General features: G+C 34.5%; 1 protein-coding gene across 2 annotated transcripts in view; it reads left to right on the top strand.

Annotated features, from left to right (window-relative positions):
- Positions 1-22723, top strand: part of LOC135835317 (sushi, von Willebrand factor type A, EGF and pentraxin domain-containing protein 1-like) — a 184815-nt gene that overhangs the window by 128279 nt on the left and 33813 nt on the right. For both annotated transcript variants that reach the window (XM_065349512.1, XM_065349511.1), the window contains exons 4-5: positions 20581-20760; positions 20845-21036. In XM_065349512.1, the coding sequence (XP_065205584.1) occupies positions 20581-20760; positions 20845-21036 (372 nt within the window). The remainder of the gene's footprint in view (positions 1-20580; positions 20761-20844; positions 21037-22723) is intronic.

Here is a 22723-nt window from a genome sequence, read left to right as displayed (position 1 = left end):
AAAACTTTACTTATGACTAGAAAACGCGATTCCCAATGTTGCAGCTTCCCAATCGCATTTTTCGACCATTTTCAGACAATTCTTTGAAAATTTTGGCCCCTATAGAAATACGCTTTTGGATGCACAGACTTGAAGCCGCGCACAAACTATAAATTTTTGACGTTCGATATGTTTCTGAGAATCACTATTTTACTGTTTAAGGCACATGTTTTCATTTTATTACCTACTCGTGGAATTGACCGAAAATCTACATTTTTAGACCTTTGAACCCCTGCGGGGCTCATAGTTTTGTGATTGGGTAGCTATAAATTTTTTGGTGGATTACTCTAGAGGTCCTCTTACTTTTGAAAAAAAATCTACTCGAATTGTAACCGCACACCACACTTGTGAGGTTCTCTTTTGAGTAAATGATTCATTTCATCACCAAATGTTTTGTTTTTAAAAACAAGAGGAATGAAAATGACCTCACTTACGAGATTAGACTCCCTTCTACCCCTCCTCCTCCTCCTCCTCCACTAACCTCCCCCCTCCTTAATTTTTTTTTGAAAAATATAATTCATTTTATTTCTGTATTTAGGTAGGTATAGGAAGTGTAGGTAATGCATCGAAAAACATTCATTTTTTTGAGTAATTTTCTTTGACCATTATCCATTAAATAGATTGTGTGAACAAAAACGTCATCTACAAATGCCAAGATTTAATTGCTCTACGTCCCCAGGCATCTGCCTACACCCTTACATAATCCTCGTATATTTTCAAAATGTTGTTATTCTCATAGAATCGAATACCTGGGCTTTTTTCACGCTCGCATGAATTTTATTCGGTTAGTAGGTAAAATTCCTGGAATACACGTAGGTAAATTGCATAACCTTGATATGTAGGAGCTACAAGTATTATGTATAACAAACTGTACACACTTATATGATGAGAATTTCCGCATGTCACATACTCAAAATGCGTTTCATATTTCTTATCGTACTATAGCTCGAAGGGTTGAGAGAAAAAAACACCTTCGAACCACGTACTAAATTAATTAACCTTATGAAAGAGCAAATGTGTGACGTAGTTAACGCTATCTATAATAGCTGGAAGCTCTCTTGATAATATGATGTACGTATCTTTAAAAGGAAACTCTGGTGTTAAGTTTGAAGCGAGGCGAATATCGTTAATTTCAAATAGAACAGCCATTTAAAAGCTTTGTACGGTGTAACTAAGAATAAAAAATTTTAATACATCGATCATTATGTTAATATTTATCTAGATGTTGGTTATATTTTGATGGTGTTGACATTGTAATAACGTCTTTACGTGAACGGATTTACATAAAATGGAATCTTTCTTTCAAAGTTAAAATATCAAATTACCTATATATACCCACGACAGCACGAGCAACGCTCTATGGTGGTGTTTTGACATCAACACGATGATGATAAAGTGTTATTATGGGAGAGAGGGGGGAGGGGGAGGCTTCCGAAGTAAATACTCTTATAAAGAACTGTCAAGCCGAAACCGCAAAACCACCCAGTAAAAAAAATACAAGTAGGTAGTATCGAGCTTTGATTAAGGTAATATAAATCTCGACTATATCGTTTCATCTTCTAGGTACGTTGAACAAAAAAAAAAAAACCTAAATGAAAATTTTCAATAGTCAAATGACAAACTCCCGCGGCCATGTTGTCAAGCGAAATAAAGATTTTGCGAATGAGGAAAAGCAGCAGCGGTGGAAAAAAACGCGATGTATGTCAGAATAGGAAATCAAACCGCTTTTAATAAATGACAAAACACTGAAAGATAAAAAAGAATCTTACTCAAAGAGAGAAATACGAGTATAAAGAGGAAACAATGAAGTGAATGCACTGAATTGATAATCTTTAAGCCGCAGGGAAATTTGTTATTTAAAGTAGAAAACATCCTGAGCTTTTTTTTATAATTTTGAAAAAATTTCAATTTTTACGTTGTACGGCGAACGTCATTAAATCAGCGAAGCAACCGTTATTTCCCTCGCACGTTCCCTTCATCGTAGGTATACGATTTTGCACGATGACGACGAAGACGACGACGACGTGCTGTGTACCTTGAATTCTCGCCAAGTTTTTCAACCCTCTCCCTCCTTTGGAATTATGTCAAGTGAGACAATTACGTGTTTCTTTTCCCTGGCCCCTTTTTTTTGGCATTTCTTGTACAGTCTATATAAGGTGTTTAGTTTGAGATGAAAGTTTAAGTGCCGGGTAGTCGAGTTTTATTAATAAGCAATTAGTGAAGAAAGAGATAGGTGGAGGAGAGAAGGAATTTAACGTGAGAAGCTCTTTGTTGGAATTTGGATGATTCGGTGGTAGCTTTTTAGATGGAGAGCTGGGTGTATTATGGTTGGATTCTTCTCGGTTAAGATTTACTTCCGATTTTTTTCGTATCATTTAAAACTCCACGTATTTTTCTCTCAAAACACTCATTCAAATGGGAAGTTGTGTATTTTTTACAAAATAAATAGAAAAGTTTTGGATACGAAGGAAAATATTGGAAAAAAGGGGGTGAAACTGGTTAATTTTCAGGTTTTATGGTGCGAGATTTTCGCAGAAATGATTGAGGGTAATATTTAAAAAAAAAAAAAAAAAACAGCTGTGATTTTTATGATTTTTAGCCTTACAATTAGCTACAAAATTTTCGATTTCATTTACCTACTTTATCTCGCTTGCATGCTCTTCCTAAATGGCGTTTTTACTTACTTACTTACTTACTTACTTACTTTAGAGCACCTCTCAGCTCATTCATTTTCTTATAAACATCTCAAACATCTCAATCAATGGTCTTATCATTGCCGAAATTTTGTGCGACTGCAAGATTATATCATACTTAGATTTCATTTAAAATCATTCAAAACTTCCAAAAAATAATTAAATTCATCAAAATTTTTCAAAGTTTATACCCAACATCTAAAAAACGTTTTTAAGTGGCATAAAAGTATGTAAAACACATCAAAATCATTATTAAAAAAAAAAAAAAAAAAAAATGGCACAACTCAGCAAAAATTGATTGAAACTTCTCTTACAAATGACATGAAATAAGTTACAAAATTGCCAAAAAATGATGAAATTTTGAGACAAACTTTTCTTGAATTTCATCAATAAGTTTTCGGCAACTTTGAATGATTTCAATCTTTTTTTTTGTGCTGTAATAACATTGTCCGCACATAAATAAGTACATATCACGTCGCTAGAGTTTTGATCATAGCTGCCATGTTGAACAGTTATACCAACTTAGATCTACCACAATTCTCTATACGCTACATATCCTATATTAATATTTTAAAAAAAAACGATTAAAAAAACTGGTCACAGCTGCGTTGGCTTAATAAAGTGTAGCATACTCCATGTTGTCATCGTCACTATCCTCTGCCACAGGTAACGCATTTATCGATGTAGGTACTAGGTACATATGTAGTTGGTTCTGTACTGGAATGTTTTAATCTGAAGTTTTCGAGTTTAACTTTGCCTGAGCTCAGGCAGCATTGCTGATAATGACCATTTTTGCCACAGCTTTGACATGTGTTTCGGGCAGCTGGGCATCTTACATTGAATTTGTGACGTTCACAACCACAATGACTACAGTATTTTGAAGCATCAATTATTATCACCGAGTCGTTCTGTGTGGAGGGGTGTACTTTCTGTAGATGTGATGTTTTTGTTTCAGCTGATGATGTGATGATCGATGAGTGTTGTAGAATGAGCTGACTTGAGCAGATAGGCTATTTTACATCATCATTTAATGCAGCATGTTCATCTGGATGTTCAGCAACGATTTTTTCGAGCATTGACAAGTTCTTTATATGCCCACCAGGAATTGATCTTGCAACCTTTCATCCAATGTCATTCAGAATTTACGTGGCACTGCTTTGGAACGTAGGTTTTCAACAAATTGAGAGATATTTTGCGTATTTTTTCTAGTGGTTTGGCAGAATTTTACTCACTCTGACAGATAGTTAGTTATAGGGTAGTAGTAAGAGTCAAGAAATAGCACAATCAAGTCATAAGTGGGCTCTGTTGTTAGATTTGGATCAAAATGATTGCTTACCATTTTGTATTGATCTGGGCCAATGCTTTTTGCAATACAGTGGTTGCCGCTTATTATCATTGTGGTTATTAGAATAATTTGCTTAATAGAATGGAAAGTTGTTGGGATGGAACGGTTGTGTCTTTTTACATTGAAAGAATTTTGCTTTATGTGGTAATTGAAGGTGAATAAAGTCGGTTAATGGAAAGGGAAATTTTTCAAAAATCAATGAAATAGGGGCATATTTTTTGTCGACAAAAGAACCAAACAAACAAAAAATATCGTTTTTTAACCAATTAATTTTTAGAAATCTCACATTTTCAACAAAAATTGCAAAAAAGTCTTGCTTTTTGGTAAAATTGTTCAAAAGGCTTGCATTATCAGAGTGTGAGGTGAATTTTAATCTAGAGAGTTTTTACCAGTAGGTTGAATGATTTTCATCGCCAAAAGTCGCAAAAAAAAGTGTCGTTCTTTTACCTAAAAAAATGCAAAAAATCTCATTTTTCAAAAAAACTTACGAAAAAGTGTCATTTCTTTGCCAATAATTCCCTTAATTGCGACAATTTTGATTTTTGAATAAATTCTCCCAATAGTATTGCTAAGGATTTTCACTTTTTTCCAAAAATGATCAAAAGCCTCGCATATTTTTCAGAAATTGGCGAAAAGTACCATTTTTTTGCAAATAAAGTTCTGTTTTTTGCTAAAAATTGTTATTCTTGTTTTTCACCCAAAATTTGCCACCTTTTTATACATTTTTAGGTACCATTATTAAATGTACAGCATGCAAGTTTAATAAATCGTCTTTTTAAAATTTTTTGTTTATTGTAATAGTTCGGTTAATAGAATAGCAACCACTCCGTCCCAACCTGACCACATTAAGCGGCAACCACTGTAGTAAAATGCACTTCGCATCAATTTCGTCATCTAGTCCTTGTAGATTAATTTCTAGTCAAACCATTGTTTATAATAACGCCATTCTTCAGATTGCAGAGAGAATTCTGCGAAACGAAAATTTGAAATTCGTTTTGTGTAGTAAAGGTATTTGTCTGAAAATGTGGTGGAATGAAGCCAGCAAAAGGCATCTCTTCATATGTGGGTGTCTTTGGCTGCTTATTTTTGCATCTAGGAGCCGTTGTCTGGTGTCTTGTTTATGAACGCAATTTTTTTTGTAAAAAAGAAATATTTAAAACATTTTCCTCGTCTCCAAATGTAATAACATCATCCGCACATAAATACTGCCATGTTGAACAGTGATACCAACTTAGATCTACCACAATTCTCTATACACTACACATGCTTTTACTCCTGATCAAATCAGTGGGTGTGTTCAGACCCAAGTGAGTACTTGTGGTTTGGCCAGACACTGTTTAAATCAGTGGACGTTTTCAGACCCAATTTAGGACCAGTGTTTGAAACAAACACTGTTTCAATCAGTGGGTGTGTTCAGACCCAAGTTAGGACCAGTGTTTGAAACAGACACTTGCTTCAAACAGTGGTTGTATTCAGACTCAAGTTAGAACCTGTGTTTGAAACACACACTATTTAAATCAGTAACGTGAACTGACCTTAACACTGAACTGAACTGAATGCTGAACTGAATACTGAAATTTTATGTTACTTCAATACTAAAATTTTATTTAATATCATTTTTTTATCAAACACTTGCAATTGATATACAAATATGAAAGAACGGATTGAAAATTCTTATAAAATTCTCAAAAATGGCCCTTCTTATTTGGAAGAGCATACCAAAAAACTGTAGTGATTGCAAGTAAATACAAAATTACTGTAAAAAAATTTCAATTTTTTTTCTGCAATGTCAAAATGCTTATAATTTTCTTGATAGAAAACGCGGATAAAATTTTTTTCTTGTCTAATTAGAGAGAAAAGAGCCATGATCTTGGGTCTATACGCAATACAACTCATTATTTTGACCACCAGTCAATTTTTTGGGGCATCAGGCATTCGTTATCTCAAATCAGAAGTTTTCGAACCATTCATACTTATGTATAATCCCCTTGAATGATTTCTGATTAAAAATCTGGATTTCTATTACTGCTATAATTCTGAACCCTAAAACTCCTGTAATTTTATATAGTGGGGGGGGCGGCGTATAAGGATCTGCTGCACCCCTCCCCCGAAGATCCTCCGGAACAGTTTTTTTCTTTAAAGGAGAGTCCTGAGGAACATTTATACCCCAGCCCTTGTCCTCAAAAAAAGAAAAAAGAAGTGGCCCTACTTACAAAATGGTGGCCATTTTGATTGACAAGTCAGCCGAAATCGCAGATTTTGCGTTCCAACCTAGGATTTGCACAAAATTTCTTAAAACGTACGAAGGTAGATCGAAAGAGGTGGCAAAAATTCATCACCTGTCAAAATTTCTGCTAAAGTGCCTTTTTCGATTTTTGGTAAATTTTTGAAAATCTTTAGGCCAAAAATGAGGGAAAAAATCAAAATTTTACCAAATTGACCTAGAAAGCTGAAATTTGGGATATATGCTATTTTCAACCTGCCAAATTGATTGGAAACTGTTTCATACAGTTTTGAGGAGTTTTGGAGCGTCCAGCAGATTTTTGAAACTTAAAATTCCCACAAAATTTCATCAAATGGAGTTGGAAAGCTGAAATTCATTCTGCAAACTAATTTCAATACGCTACGAAGTCAACTGCAGGTGGATTTCAAGTCGTTTTGGAGCCTCCAATGAAAATTTCAACAGGTTTTATGGCGTTTCTTGGAAAACTGAAATTTCCATTGAAGATTCAAATTTTCATTAGCTTTCTGCGAGTTGCATCTATACCACTTACCTACCTATCTATGGAATTTTCTGGAGTGTGGCAAATTAATTCTCGAACGCCACTCCTTCACCCGCTTCCTCTCACGAGTCATGATAAATTCATTAAAGCAACTAAAATAACACGAAAGGTCATCTATTCTACTCTTGTTTTTCTTTCAAAACCCAGCCGACGATGGTGAAAAGTAACAAATTTTCCATCCGCTGACTGACCACCATAATCTAACTGGTAAAACAATACCCTTGCAAATCTGCGATTATGCAAAACACCTTCCATTAATGCTAAACCGTACGCCTACTTACTAAAATCATCGAAACAGTCGGTACCTATACAATATTGCCTATAGTACCCTACCTTTTCTCGATCACCGTATCATTTACAAAAAAATATAATAATCTCAGAACAGAAGAACTTTTTTGACGCTGATATGATCGCTTCGAGGCTAAAATTATCAGCGTTTTACATAATAAAAGATTTCATTATTTTGGTTTCTTTCTTCTGTGGGCTGACTCCTCGAGTCGAGAAAAAATTCATTAGATTGGAACGCACCGATAAGGGAGAAAAATATGAAGAAGAAAAAAAGGTCCACAAGGGGAAAATTTTTTTCATATCTTAATTCGACGAAAATAAAGATGAAAAAAATCTTTGTGCGATTTGGAAATATGCGTCGTAGGAAATCGCTACGAATGGCGTAAAAAATGCGAAATATGCAAATGGATAAGAATATTCTACCGAGAGATATTATACTCTTACAGAATGCGAAATAACGAAACAATATTCTCGTCTAGCGAGAGCCACAAATATGCTATTTTTGCAATTTTGGCCGCCATTAAAAAGCAATAATCACGATATGTGCGTGTAGAGAAAATCTGCGAGAAGAACTCGTCGTGCAATGGAAAAGCTTTCTAGACGATGATGTGACACAAATCTGTAAAAACTATTCGGTTTATAGAGATAGAATTTCACCAATGTTGAATTAAGCATCGCGCCATCTTTATTTCAATTATAAATTCAGCATGGTAAATGTTAAAAAGTTGAAGTATCCGGTAACAAAGTTATCTGTACGATAAGCTCGTTTGCGAATGTTCTTGCTGCCTCTGTGTTTTTTTCCCCTCTAGTTTTTTGTTTCGAAATCTGATTCACGTCACGTGTTCCAGCGAATAATTAAGTATACGTAAATAATGGAAAAAATGTATACGCAGGGTGAGAATCGATGACAGAATTATCTCGTTAACAATGTGTCATTTAGTTATAAATTTCACGCTCTGACGAGTCAAATCGATCGAGCGTATCGATAATTGTTGACAGTTTTCTGGTCGGAAACATTCAAATTAAAAATTGTTAAAATGATTTATCGTTTTAAAGTGTCCCCTCCCTTTGACTCTACCCCTGTACACAATCTGGGCTTCTAAGGGAGGAAAAAAAGGCTATAATAAAATAACTCCGTTCACGTACCATACCTTTACAATATTATATAGCTAGAGAGCTACCTACCTTAGTTGTATATTACGAGAGTAGTATATCGTTACAAGTAAAAAGTTAATCGTACAAATGTACCGTTAAAATGAAAATTCGCTCCAAGAATAAGACCAAGGCTGGCATTTTAATTCTTGAGAAACAAAAGAATTCCATATTTTACTACGGCTACGTATCCAGCACCGAATAAAATTGCACCCATGCGGAAAGTTATCTAGATTTTCAAAATGACCATTGCTACTTACACTTATTTTGTGCTGCTCTATTTGCGTCCTTAGCGTTCAACTCCGGATTGTTTTTTTTCTCTTCTTCTCAACTTCCTGCATTTCGCGTTTTTTTTCTCTTCTTATATATATTTTTTTCGTTTGTTTCGAAACACGCGATATCACTTTAATAATACGAAATTGTTTAGCGCCTGTTTCTGACAAGCTGCCGTTGCCGAGTCGAGTTGGAGTTTTTCGTTCTCTTTCTCTCTCTGTGAAGAAAACTAAAGCTTAAATGTTACGTTGGCTTAATCAATTGTGAATAATATGTTTCTCTATTCGCTTCAGAAATTATTCGAAAGTCGAATTGAAGAAAAAATTATTCACGCGTCGTCGACGAAAGAAATACGATAATGTTGGAAAATTCACCAACTCCCCCGTCCCTCCCACTCCTCCGCTCCTCTGCCGGGACTCAAAAATATGTACACGGTACATGTGGAAAAACTGATGAAAATTTTTATTCCGATATGGAAGAAAACCATGCCAGGGTAACTCGTCTTTCGTATACGTATAAATTCGAAACACTCTCTCGCGTATACAATACAATTACAATATGCTCCCGAACTGGTAAGTATTTTTTTTCTCTGCAGATATTCATTTTACCAACTTGATTGAATAGAATATTTTTGTGCAGTCGAGCTTTCTTTCTTTTCTTTACCGATCTCTTTCGTCTGTATATACAGCTCCCTTCTACACTCGTTTCGTCTTGATACTTGTATAGGTTCCATCAACAGGTACCAGCTGCGTTGTGTTCCTTTACCCTTTTTTTTTCAGCTTCCGCGTGTATGCCAAATGATTGTCGAATATGTTTTTTTGCTCTTTTTTTTATCGATAGGAAGATTTATATGGTTGTGTAGTGTTTCATTTTTCATTTGCTGTAATAATTTATACTTACTTATAGGTAATCAAGGATTGAAGTATGAGTATTATTAGATTCTATTATGAAACTACAAACATTATTATTATTGCATTCCAAGATTAACTGCTTTTCAAAAACAATTTTTAAGACGAGATGATAATATAATAGAAGCCAATGCTCATAAATTCTGTAAAAAGTATTATTTCTGCGAAACATTTGCAAAAAGAATATACGTACTCGTACTTATTAAAGTACATATTTTTTTGAGTTTTTTCTAAAATTTACACCTAATGACTTGGTGATTTTTTTTGAACTTTCAAATTTAGAGAGTATAAAGTTTAGGACTATTATTGTGGCCAAAAAAAATTGGAAAAAAATTGAGGATCATCAAATCTCAAATACGTCTGTTTCAATATACAGTTTTAGAAGAATTAGTTTAAAGCTGTCTAAGATACACAAAAATGACTTACAAGGGAACCCTCCCACACGATAATCTCCGATTTGAATGAAACTTAAACTGGTGGAAAGAAGACCTCAAAAAACCCCCCATCCCCCAATTTTCAGCTGCTGAAGTTGATTTTTCGATTTTTGACGAGCGTTTGAAGTTTCGTGTACACAGGTAAAGTTGTTCTGTAAATTCGAAAAATGACCGTTTCTCCACACCACATGAACTTCAACAGCTGAAATTTTGGCTGAAAGGTCTATGCTTGATTCCTAATCGACTAATACTATCGCCAGCCGGATCAGAAATTATCATCAGAAATCGAATTTTTTGTCCATCTGGTGATTTATAAATGACATTGAAAATTTGAAAAATCAGTAAGTTAAGCTCATCTAATGAACTTCAGGGGCTCAAATTTTGGTCGAACAGTCTGTGCCGAATACCAAATGGACTCATACCATCATTAGCCGGATCCGGCCATCTGTTCATAAAACAGGATTTTTTACTGTTTTTTCTCATTTATGTTATCTGTGAATGTGAAAAATAACCGTTTCTCCCCACTACATGAATTTCAGCAGCTGAAATTTTGGCCAAAGGGTCTATGCTTGATACCTAATCGATAAGTACTACCGTCGGCCAAATCTGGAATTATCATCAGAAATCGATTTTTTTTAATATGAGAAAAATTAATAAAAAATACACAAAGTTCGAACGCTCGCAAAAAATCGAAAAATCAACTTCAGCAGCTGAAAATTGGGGGATGGGGGGTTTTTGAGGTCCTATTTCCACTAGTTCAAGTTTCATTAAAATCGGAGATTATCATGTGGGAGGGTTCACTTGTTAGAAGGGTAGTGTGGCAGAAATATTTTTTAACCAAACGAAGGGAAATCAAATGAGGACCCCAAAATACACTATCAGCAAAAATTCCAGGTGCTAAAATTCATTTTTCGATTTTTAACGAATTTTTAAAAATTTGAATTTGGCCCATCTCTCATGCAAAAAAAAATCAAAATTTGATCAAAATTGAGACGAAACGCTGAAATTTGGTTTGTACGAGTATCATACCTATATTCGAGGTTCGTCGACTGACGATAGTTTCATACCGCTCTGAAGTCTCTAGCAGATTTTTGAATCCTTCGGTTTTCGAAAAAACGTTGTTAGTAGAGTTAGTCTATGAACTCTGGGTTACCATGTATGTGACCCTTTCAATTAATTTAGACGCATATTTTCAGATTTGTTTTTGTGCTATGCCTGTTCAAATCAAAAATTTCCTTCAAAAAATAAAACACTGGAGGTTCCAGGACAGTTTGAAACCATCACCGATCAACTCGAGAAGTCGATAACAAAGTGCAAACCAAGTTTCAGATTTTTATGTCAGTTTGAATGAATTTTGATTTTTTAAATGAGAGAAACAAACCAAATTTGGAGTTGCTAAAAATCTAAAAAGAAATTTGATCCACTGAAATTTTTGCTGGTGGTGTATTTTGGAGCCTTCTTTCTATTTTTGACAAATTTTTGAAAATTGAAGGGCTAATGGTGAAAGTCGCCTTAGTCAGAAGTGATTTTTGTACAAATAAAATGAAAACGTTGTTGTCCTACTTCAATGGTAATGTAAAAACTTTATGGTCAAGCATTTAAAAAACATCTTCAACTATCCCAGAATGCATTACCATACTAATTTTTCCTTTTAAAATTGATGAAATATGAAAAAAAAAAGTTTAAAGTTGTGTGAACAAAAAAATGACTAAGGTGGTTTTCACCATTAGCCCTTCAATTCAAATTCGGGCATTCTTTGTGGTGAAAGATGAAATCGCACCACAAAGGGGTAGAAAGTAGAACGATTGTTGGTAGTTTCGAGCCATTTTGGAACATCTTGTGGATTTTTGGATTTTACGGCTTTGGAAAAATTACAATTCGGCTCCTTTGAACTTTGATTTACTGTCTTTGAGTTTAGAATCCCTTCAATCAATTGAAGCTAAATTTTTCAAAATCAATTTTTGCCTGTTCAAAGTCATTATTTGATGGTTTTTTCTCGCGAGAAAAATATCTCAACACGCAGAAAAATTTTTAAACCCATCAAAGATAACTCGATAGAGTATCCAAAAATACACCATCATGCCCCAAGTACGTATTTGAGTTGCCCAATTTCGTTTTTTTTTATCCTTGTTGAATTTTTTGAAATCCAGATTTAGACCAGTTTGAACTTTTGAGGATTATTTTTGTAGAATGATTCTAAACAAGTCCCTTTTCTTTCTTTTTTGAAAGAAAAAAACTCCCTGAGATCTCAAACAACTGTCGGGTTTCTTGCACAAAGACCCTCCTTGGTCAAAAAATCCAAAAAGTTGAAGAAAAAAAATGACGATTATTTTAAAATCTCTATGTATTGTCAGAATTTATCTGACGAACACCGGTGACCATATTCTTCAAGTAATTGGTCCTTCTGATGTACAGAGCCCCTCATTTTGAAAAAAAAATAGACGATCTGAAATAGAAGACATCTTTGTTCGTTACCGATTTATACGTTGGAATGGTTTAGAATCCCCCTCTCCCCTCCCCCCCCAAAAAATTTAAAAATTTGAAAAAATCCAAAAAAAGTAAGTATTATTTTTTTGTAAGATGTGAAATGAATTTTTCGGAAATTATCTATTTTTGAGTCAAAACCTTTCTAAATGATCTGCCTCCTTTTTCAATGAAAACCTTCCATCGGTCGCCCAAACAATGTTATTCTCTTGTACTTCTTTCTCAAATGCAACAGAAATATTTGACTTTTTTCTGGTGGCATGACATTGTTTGAGAGATTAAACCATTAAAGAGAGGGAATGATTCTGACACAAAAATTGAGAATTTTCAAAACATCCCGTTACTGGGGGCGACTTTGGAAATTTTTTGTCGTTTTTATTTATTTTTGAAAGTACCTAGGTAAGGAAACTTATTAAAAACTTTGCTCGTGTCATTTTTTTGATTTTTTTGTTTTCAACTTGGAAGACGTTGGTTTTATAGGTATAAGAGACTATAACGCTGCTTCAAGTAAGGGGAAATTTTTTTTTACTGAAAAAATAGGTTATTTTATTTGGAACAATTTTGATGGAGAAATTAAGAATTGAAAAGATATACTTTTCATTACATTAAAAAAAAATTTCTAGGCTTTGAGAAAATCCTAGCACATTTTTTTGGACTTGAGACCAAATTAAAAAATGGGGAATTGTTCACTCATTAAATAATTAACTTATGTATTATTATTCATTGTCAACCAATTTCCACCCTCAATTGACGTACCGGTTTCTGCGCCTGGAGCACAATTACTTAGAATATTAATATTTCTAGTTTTCTGAGACATTGCCTTGTTGAGGTGTGCTTGATATAGAGATATTTTATTGTTTTCTTAAAGAGTTTTCTTTGATTTACTTGTACCTTTTGAATTATGCATCTTCGGAAGCTATTCTCAAGTCACTAATCGAATTTTTACTTTGGTTTTTTGTTTCAGGTGAGTTCAAATTTTTGCCATGAGGGTAACAGAACTTGGTAATAAGTAAGTTAATTGTTTATATTTACTAATTTGTTCAAAAAATCACATATTAATTGTTGAGAAGAACAAACTTCGCCCAAAATAATTTTTTTTTTCTAGAGATATGTACTGAACAGGACATACCTAATTACCTATGATAACTTTCTTCGCTAGAGGACGTTGTATAATAATTTTAATTGACAGTCGCAAAACAGAAGAAAAGATAGTTCGTGCAATCAGAAGGTCGAAATCGGAATTTATGATTAATCGAAATTTAAAATGTGTTTTTTGAACAAAAAAAAAGAGCCGAATGTTCCATTTTTGTAAGGCTTTTGATCTTCAAGGATCTATCTCCCCTTTGGGAGATGCTAACTTGTTATCCAGAAAGTGATGGTTCTTGCTAAGAAAAATTTGATCTGCCCCCTCCCTGTCTTTAATTTTATAAATTGCATGTCAAATTAGTGATAGTCATGTAAATCAAAATTATTAGTACTCACGATGATATTCTGAGTAAGAGAGTTGATTTTCTCGAATCAACCGAACAATCAACGATCAATGTAATGACACTTAGTCATTTTTATTTACATTGTTGGGTTCTCATTATTAAATGCTAGATACTTATCTGTTAAACTAAACATAGCATCCAAATTAATTGCTTATCTATCCCCACAAAGGTGATTTCCCCAGTGTACATACAACCCGATACACCATATAGACCCACGCCACATTCACAAAAAGATAGGTACTCCCTTCCATGAGAAACATTTGTGAAGAATATACATTACATATCTCAGGAGCAAAGTACGAGTATACCATACATAGGTAGTGCAATCGTAAGGCTAAAACAATTTCCTATCCGAATTCTTGAAAGGGTGATTTTCGGCGAAGTGTATGCAATTTATTTCACATTCGCGTAAAATAAGTTGCCTAATCTACGAAAAGGGGATTCTGGCAAATGTACATCTCTGATGTGAAATAAGTTGCCCGAACGTATCGCTCTTTTAGTAGAGATGTATGAGTATATCATGTTACGAGATACACGTACGTAAGTAAGGTACCTACTTTGGTACACAAAAAGTTGCCTGTGTATATAAACTTGTACGAGTAGGTATATGAGGCGTTTGCGTTGTTTCAAGTGAGGAAAACCCCACCGTATATTTACATTGAATAATCGACTGTGATGAGAGAGTACATGAAAAATATTCTGACATATTTTAAAAATATATTTCGCCTAACCGCTCCGCTGGAATATTCTTTTACGTAGTAAAGTAGCGTAAAAAAGGATAGGTACAGTATCTGGCGCGAATTTCAAAATACGTGAAATTCTATACCCTCTCTTCGTTCCTTAAACGTTTTCACGTTTTCGCGCGTAATTAACTCGCTAATATTATTAATAAAAGATTTTTCACCGAGCGAAATAAAACTTGATGTTTTCCCTTTTAAAACTGTCTTTATTCGAAAATAATAATTGTACTAACGTCGACGGCCTCTCCGGAATAAAAAATTCCTCCCCTGCGCCGCATTTCGAACAGAGCACGAGCAAGTGGAAGAAAAGAAACACATAGCGAGAAAGGAAACAAGCCAGCAAAAAATAACGAAGTTAATAAAATGAAAAAGCCAGAAACTGTTCGCGTCGACACGATTTCCTTAAGTGGCAGCAAATTTTATTAACTTTTAAAGCTCGCTTTCCGAAACTTTCGCCGACTTCCAAACGAATTTATTAAAACAAGATTACAAAATGGTTCACAGCCCAAGAATCGGAGCTGCCGAGATGCACACTGCGCTAATAATTTTCGACACTTAATTAAATTTAATTATTAAATTAATTTTTTTTTCGCTGCGCGGAGCTTCGTGTATATTTTACCTCCCCTTTCTGCATGGTTTCCTGCAAACACGTGTCTATATATCGTACGTGTATTGTCGACTTATATGATTTTACCAAAACATCCGTATTTTTACTCCTTAACTCTCTACGATGCATCGTACAATTTCACGTTTTTTCGAAACATTCGTACGAGTATAAGTACTCGTATTTTGTAGACGAATTGAAACGAGCCATGAGTCTATTTCGACAACCGAGTACGAAATTTCATTCCGTTTTATCACATCGCCGAAGAAAATTTTTATTTACTACCGGAACATTTTTACGACTCTGTCGCATCAGTTTCAGTACCGCACCCAACTTGGGCCAGCCCGACCACCGCAAACATAACAATTTACTTAGAAACCGACTCGACTATCGAATATCGTAATTCGTAAGCTTTCATTCAACAAGCAGAAAAATTACCATAATTTTTTCTCAGATCTGACGTCCAGATTGAAGATTGTCTGAAGGAAAATTCCATTAATAGCAAAATTTCTTCAACCTTGTCTCCCAAAACACTCGTTGATGCCAACACTCAAGGCTATTTCATTTCCCAAACGTTCGTTAAAATTTTACGTGGCGCAGACAATGGCACACCCTTCCCTTCGTTTCGCATCCTTCGGTCAACGAAAAAATCTCCAGATAACGTTCGCCTCCGCAGTTATGTGAAAAATTCGTTAGCTCGAGTTTTTTTTCACCCTGCAAAAATGTTTATTCGTTAGCGATGAACAAAATATTTTCGATATCGTCGAACGTGAATTTGCAAATTCCTGTTGAGAGAAGTACGCGAGGTTTTGTCATAGAGAGGGGTGTTTTTGACTGAAAAATATGCTAATTCGCGAGCAAAATGAATTATAATGAAATGCCAGATTTAACACGAGTCGATTAAGTATTCTCTATGGAAGTGGAAAATGAATAAATGTGGCGTGGGAGGATTTTTTCCGTCGAGTTGAGCGAAAAGATCACTCGATTGTGTTTTTTTTACGTGCCTGTTACACTGAAAGGATAACAATTTGGACGGTTTTTGAATCGAGAGATTGAATTTTTACGCAATTGCGAAACTTTTAAAGCAATGCCTAAGCTCAAAAGTATCAATAATGACGTGACAAAATTTGAATAGTGTTTCTTAGAACAGAATTTGACAAAATATTGTGATAAATTTCCTAGAAATGGTACTCTCCTGGATGCAGTTTTGACATTGGCATATTTTCATTCAACTTGTGATCAGTGTTGGTATAGAAGGAGGGGAAGGAGAGAAGAGAGGATTGTGGTACTCCTCACAGACTCACAAGAATCAATTCAAAGGCTCAAAGAAAAACGTAATTTTTGTCGAAGTAAACAAAATAGTTATGATTTCGAACATGATCGTCGATCAAATGAAATGATTTTTAATCGATAATCGATTTCAGGAGGTTTATTTTTGAGGCTAAAATAATTGAATTAAATTTATTTCCGAACTAGTGAACCTGTTTCGAAAATTGCAATGAATCGATTTTTGGGATTCGATTAATCGATTTTCGATTATGATCAAATTTTGATATTGAAAGGCAATTTTTGAAGCGAAAATTTATTTTTTATTTCGTACAGTTTTGATTGCCTTATATCAAAATCGAATATCGCTAATAAATCGATTTTGGCGGTTTCGATTTATCGATTATCGATTATCGATCAAGATCGACTTTTGGTCCGCAAGTTCGTTTTTAAGGCTGAAATTGGTTTTTCATTTCGAATTAATTGTTCAATGATATGAGATCGAAAATCACTCATATGAATCGATTAAGATTCGATTAATCGATTTGTTATTCAAAAGGGCTTTTTGGGGCTGAGATCGATTTTTGTTTTGAACGAAATATATTGATAATATGAGAAGAAAAATCGCTCATGAATACATTTCTGGAATTCGATAATCGATTTTTGATCCGGAAGTAGATATATTTTTGAGGTTAATATTATTTTTTTCAATTTTCGACCATGGTCAATTTTTGGTTTTGAAAGCCAATTTTTGAGGCGAAAATTTATTTTTTATTTCGTACAGTTTTGATTGCCTTATATCAAAATCGAATATCACTAATAAATCGATTTTGGCGGTTCGATTAATCGATTATCGATCACGATCGACTTTTGGTCCGCAAGTCCGTTTTTAAGGCTGAAATTGGTTTTTCATTTCGAATTTGTTCAATGATATGAGATTGAAAATTGCTCATGAATCGATTATGATTCGATTAATCGATTTGTTATTCAAAAGGGTTTTTGGTCCTGAAATTGATTTTTTTGTTTTAAACAAAATAATTATGTTGATGATATGACAACAAAAATTACTCATGAATCGATTTTTGGAATTCGATAATCGATTTAGGATTACGATCGATTTTTGTTCCGGAAGTACATTCTTGAGGTTATAATTATAATAATTTTTTTCGTTTCGGACATATTCGATCAGATGAAATCGAAAATCGCAAATGAATCAAATTTTGGAATTCGATAATCGATTCATGAATTGATTATGATTCGATTAATCGATTTGCCATCCAAAAGGGTTTTTTGGGAGCTGGAATTGATTTTTTTGTTTTAAATAAAATAATATGTTATTGATATGAGAAAAAAAATCGATTTTTGGAATTCGATAATCGATTTTGGATTATAATCGATTTTTGTTCCGGAAGTATATTTTTGAGGTTAAGATAATTTTTTTCATTTTGGACATATTCGATTAGATGAAATCGAAAATCACAAATGAATTAAATTTTGGAATTCGATAATCGATTTCCGATTGTGATCGATTTTTGATCAGGAAGCTGGCATACATATATTTTGTGCATTGCTTGAAGCTAAAATTGATTTTTCCATTTCGAACATGACTGATCAAATGAGATCTAAAATCACAAACAAATCGATTTTTGTTCGAGAGGTCCACGAAACGTGATTTTCAGAAGTTTTTCGCTATCTCTGGCTGCTTCAAAACCGATCAAGTAACTTGAAATCTTGAAACTTGGTATCACGATGGAAGTTTCTGTGTAGGTATATAGGTACTTGAAAGCAATAACCTCGATTTTTTCAAATTTTTTGACGACCTTGAAATCCACTTTCAAAATTATGTAGGTCTGCTTCTGATGAGGAAACCATTTGAAACCATGATTGCTTAATGTTTTAGGGTCAACTTACTCATCTTGAACAAAACATGATAAAGTTCACTTTCAAATTTTTGATCAAGTGTTTAAAAGATCAACCCCTCCTCTCCCCCCCCACAAAATACCAAGCATCGACGCCAAATTTTCAACGGTTTCATTATTTTTTCACATGAAATAAACCGGTGGGATGTGAATATCTAATATCTTCATTTCAACTCTTCCAAAAGGAAAACAGTATTTTTTAGGAATGTTGTGAAAAGTGGTGATTTTTGAGGAGAAAGAACAATTTTCAGATTCAAATCTGTGAAATAGGTACCTACCTATTTATCAAACATTATTTTATTTCTGAAATCGAATGCAACTAGGGATCATGAAGATAAACTAATTATTCACTCGCCTCCCCTTTTGTTCATTTTTTGGCCTGATGGCTGAAGACCAACTATTAGTAATTTTCCAAGTTGCTGCGTAGTTGTTCTTTGTGAAGAAAATCTCGAAACCTAAACACTGTTATCGAAACAACACGAAATGACCAGGTATCCTTATTCTAAAAAAAAGGTGAGAGATTTTTTCGTAGGTCTTTTCTTTTTTTGTTTCCTTCGCCTTTTCTTTTTTCTTTTTGCAAATATTCGATGTAATTGAAGAATAGAACGAACGAAATTAGAAAAAAAATCCCCTCGTATGGCTTGCTCACGCGAACACAAAAAAAAGTTTCAAATAGCAAATACCTACGCGAAAGAAAAAGTGAGATGAAAACTTTCGATATTGAAACTTTTCTAATTTTCGTGCAATTTGTAAGTTATCGCGAAGGTTCACGAGTTGAAATGAGAAATTTAGCGAATACATTAAAATTAGGAGAAATTTGTTGGTGTGATAAATTTTCCAAGATGTAGAAAGACTCTTGTGCGAATGACATAAGGTATACCTTTACCTACCTATGTATATGCATGGTCGATTTGCATTTATGGTGTAGACGAACGAATAAGGAGTACACCGCACCGGACAGTTTTTATTACCAAAGATGAATGATGCGAGTGGCGAGTGGCGAGTTTTCGGTCAAAAACTGAAATAAGTTTACGTTACCAAGATACAACAAAACTGACTGACGTATGGGTAAACCAACGTATACTATTGGTACCTTTTTAACTGGGTCAGAAATTGTTTAGAAAAAGGTGCTTCTCGATAAGGGGGAAAAACGTATTATAGAAAATAGGTACCTTTCACAACTACGAGGGAATTTATATATGTCTCGTGGAAATTCTTGTTGAAAAAATTGAGCGATTTGATTATATTTTTTTTCTTCCTAAGAGCTTTGGGATTTTTGCACCAAAGGGAGAACTATCGAGGTAGGATTTTTTTTTTCAACTTTGGTGTTTGTAATTATGATGTTAGCAAAGTTGCATAATCTTTTCGCCGTAAATGAGCCATAAATCGAAAACTTTGTTGCTACGTTGTCGAAGCTGACGACGAAAAGAAATTTTAATTTATTGGAAACAACGATAAAGTGATTTTATATAATGGAAACTCGCTAGACAGGAGATGCAAAAAAGGCAGCAACGTGTCGCGACTCGGTCTGGCTGGTTGGTTCGCGCTTATTAATTTTCAATTTCGGAAGAAACAGGGTGAAAAAACAACTCGTCGATGCAACGCTGCTGCGCTGGTAAACTTTTAAAAATTCATCGTTGTTAAAAGAAAAACGCGAAAACGAAGTAGAAAGATAATTAAGAATGACAGTACGAGCGTTAATTCCGACGTATTGGAAATTATTTAATGAAATTCGCCTTTTTCGCCGAGCCAGAGAACGATACAGTCTCGAGCGTTAATAACGCAACGAAATCAATTTAAAATTACCAACTCAAAAGGTCGGTTAATTGAAATCGACAATTTTGTTGCGTAATTCGCCCCTCCTCGTCGTCGTCGGTGTTGGCGCTAGATAAGATTATTCTTAAGAGGTAAGAAGGATTAAACAACTTGAAAGGGACCATTTTGTTACGATAAGGAAGTTGTAAACGTCTTATTGAAACCTCAAACGCAAACGTTTATTGACATTTTCAAACGGCTGCGATGATTAAATGAAGTTTGTCTCGGGTGTTTGGGTTTTTCTACAGGTATCCACGTCGATGCGACGCAATGGAAAAGTTTATGCAGTATAATTTGTTAAATACGAATATCTCACGTTACTCCTTTTGTCGAATGTTTCGTTTTAGATAGAGAATGCGAAGAGTTAGCCAGCCCTAGCTTCGGACGGGTTACCTTGAGAGGGTTGTTGTTTAGTGATAAGGCGAATTATACTTGCGAACTCGGCTATACCCTGGTGGGACCTAAGCAGAGGACATGCCAAGCTGATGGCACCTGGTCAGGAAACACGCCTACCTGTAAACAGAGCAGTAAGTATCGCTAAAAATTGTCGACGATTGGATTGTGCTTTTTTATGGGTCAATTTGTAATGAGTTTGAAATTTTTTTATCCAGGTTTTTGCACTAAACCTCCAGTGATTGGAAATGCCCGTCATAATGCTCGTCCTGAGCAAAATGCTTTCGATGTGGACGAGACGATTCAATACCAGTGTGCGACTGGTTACGTCACCAATGGTTTCCCTGCAGCCAAATGCCTGGCAGTGGAAGGAACTGCTTCTTGGTTCGGGCCGGATATATCGTGCGAGCGTAAGTATTTACTACTTGAATGAAAGTGATAGTACATATTTTAAAACATACCATCATGAACAGCCTCTTGGGCATCAAGATTTTGAAAATATTTTCTATGACTTTTTTTTCTCCAACGACTCTAAATTGAAATTTGAAATTTTGGGTGCCTAATATCGACCATTTTTCAAAATGCTCAAAATGAAGGTCAAAGTACGCCAAAATCAACACTCTTGTAAATGTACCAAATTTCATAAATAAGTAGCATGGATTACCAAATTGAGAGTAGGTTTTAGCAAACTTCAAAATTTTGTTTTTATGAGGTTCTTCCACCAATTTTCAAATATTTTTTAACGGTTGAAATTGCACACATCATGAAATAAACATTAATGAAGACTTTGCCAAAATCACTTTCAATTGATTCAAAAAATTCATTAATTTATCTTATTCCTTGAAATTCCAAGTTTTACTTATTGATTTTTTCTTTCATTTTTCTGAACTTTAAAAAATCAAGAAAGAATAGTACCTACTGCCTAGTTTTAGTTCGACTTGTTGAATTCCGTTTTTTGCGAGTTTTGACTTTGCAATCATAATTTTTGACCAAAAATTGAAAAAATTTTATAAATAAAAAAGTAGGTACCTACTTAATATTTGTATTATTAAAAATATAGGTTCTCGAGAGCATTGATTCTAATTTTGAAATCAATTTTACCCTAAAACCAAAAAGAAGCCCCCCTCTCCCATAGTCTCAAAAGATGGCTTTTGTTCCAAAATTTTGACAAAAATGCAATAACTATGCTTTCAAAAATTGGGTGTTTAACCCTTTGGCAACCAATTATGTTTTTTTCGAATTTTCAATTTTTTTTTTCAAGAAAATAATTGCTAGTACTCTCCTAAACGCATTTGAGCTGTCGGAGAATTTTTTACTCCTCTCCTTGGAGCTCCACTGGCCACCCGAAATTTGAAAAAATCGGGACATATATGTCCCACTGGTATTTTATGAATTCTTAGTGGGACGTATACGTCCCACTGGTTGTGAAATCAAACTTGAAAAATTACGCCATCTATCGGGATATTTGTAAACTAGGGTGAACTAAAGTAGGTATGATTCTGGTCTGGCAGTGGAACTGCTCTACCAGTGGGACCAAATTACATTGCCTTAACGCTTACAAGCTGGAACTGCGGGATTTTTTGTTATGGTCACTGGGATACCCTTTTCCCGGCGGTTGCCAAAGGGTTAAGAACGTTGATACCGTTCTGAAATCTGTGTGAGGTCAAATTCATTGGATTTTCAAAAATTGGGGCCAGGTCTCCGTTTGCGATGCTAAATTTTGATTTTGAAATCACACGGATTTCAGAATAAGCACGGTTAAAACTTAAAACCCCATCATTCGATACCGGTACCGGTACCATGCATTTTACAAAAATCCTGCTCTGAGAGGTCGACTTTTGATCTTGAGGTCAAATGGATTTTGAAATTAGAATCTGTAGCGTTTTTTTTTTAAATCCAGGATTTCATAATTATGATATTCCGTTTTTCGAGGTTTTGGGCCTCCAGTTTTCTTCTAGTGAAGTGAAGTGATCAATTTTGATTTTGGGATCAAACGGATTTCAGAATCAGAATCAGAATCAGAATCAGCATCAGCATCTTTACAAGCCTATAATCGAGTACCCATAATGAGTTTTTTTCAGAATTTCGGACCCTATG

Source organism: Planococcus citri, chromosome 2 (assembly GCF_950023065.1).
Source record: "Planococcus citri chromosome 2, ihPlaCitr1.1, whole genome shotgun sequence".
Classification (NCBI taxonomy): domain Eukaryota; kingdom Metazoa; phylum Arthropoda; class Insecta; order Hemiptera; family Pseudococcidae; genus Planococcus; species Planococcus citri.
This window is presented reverse-complemented; position numbering and strand designations above follow the sequence as displayed.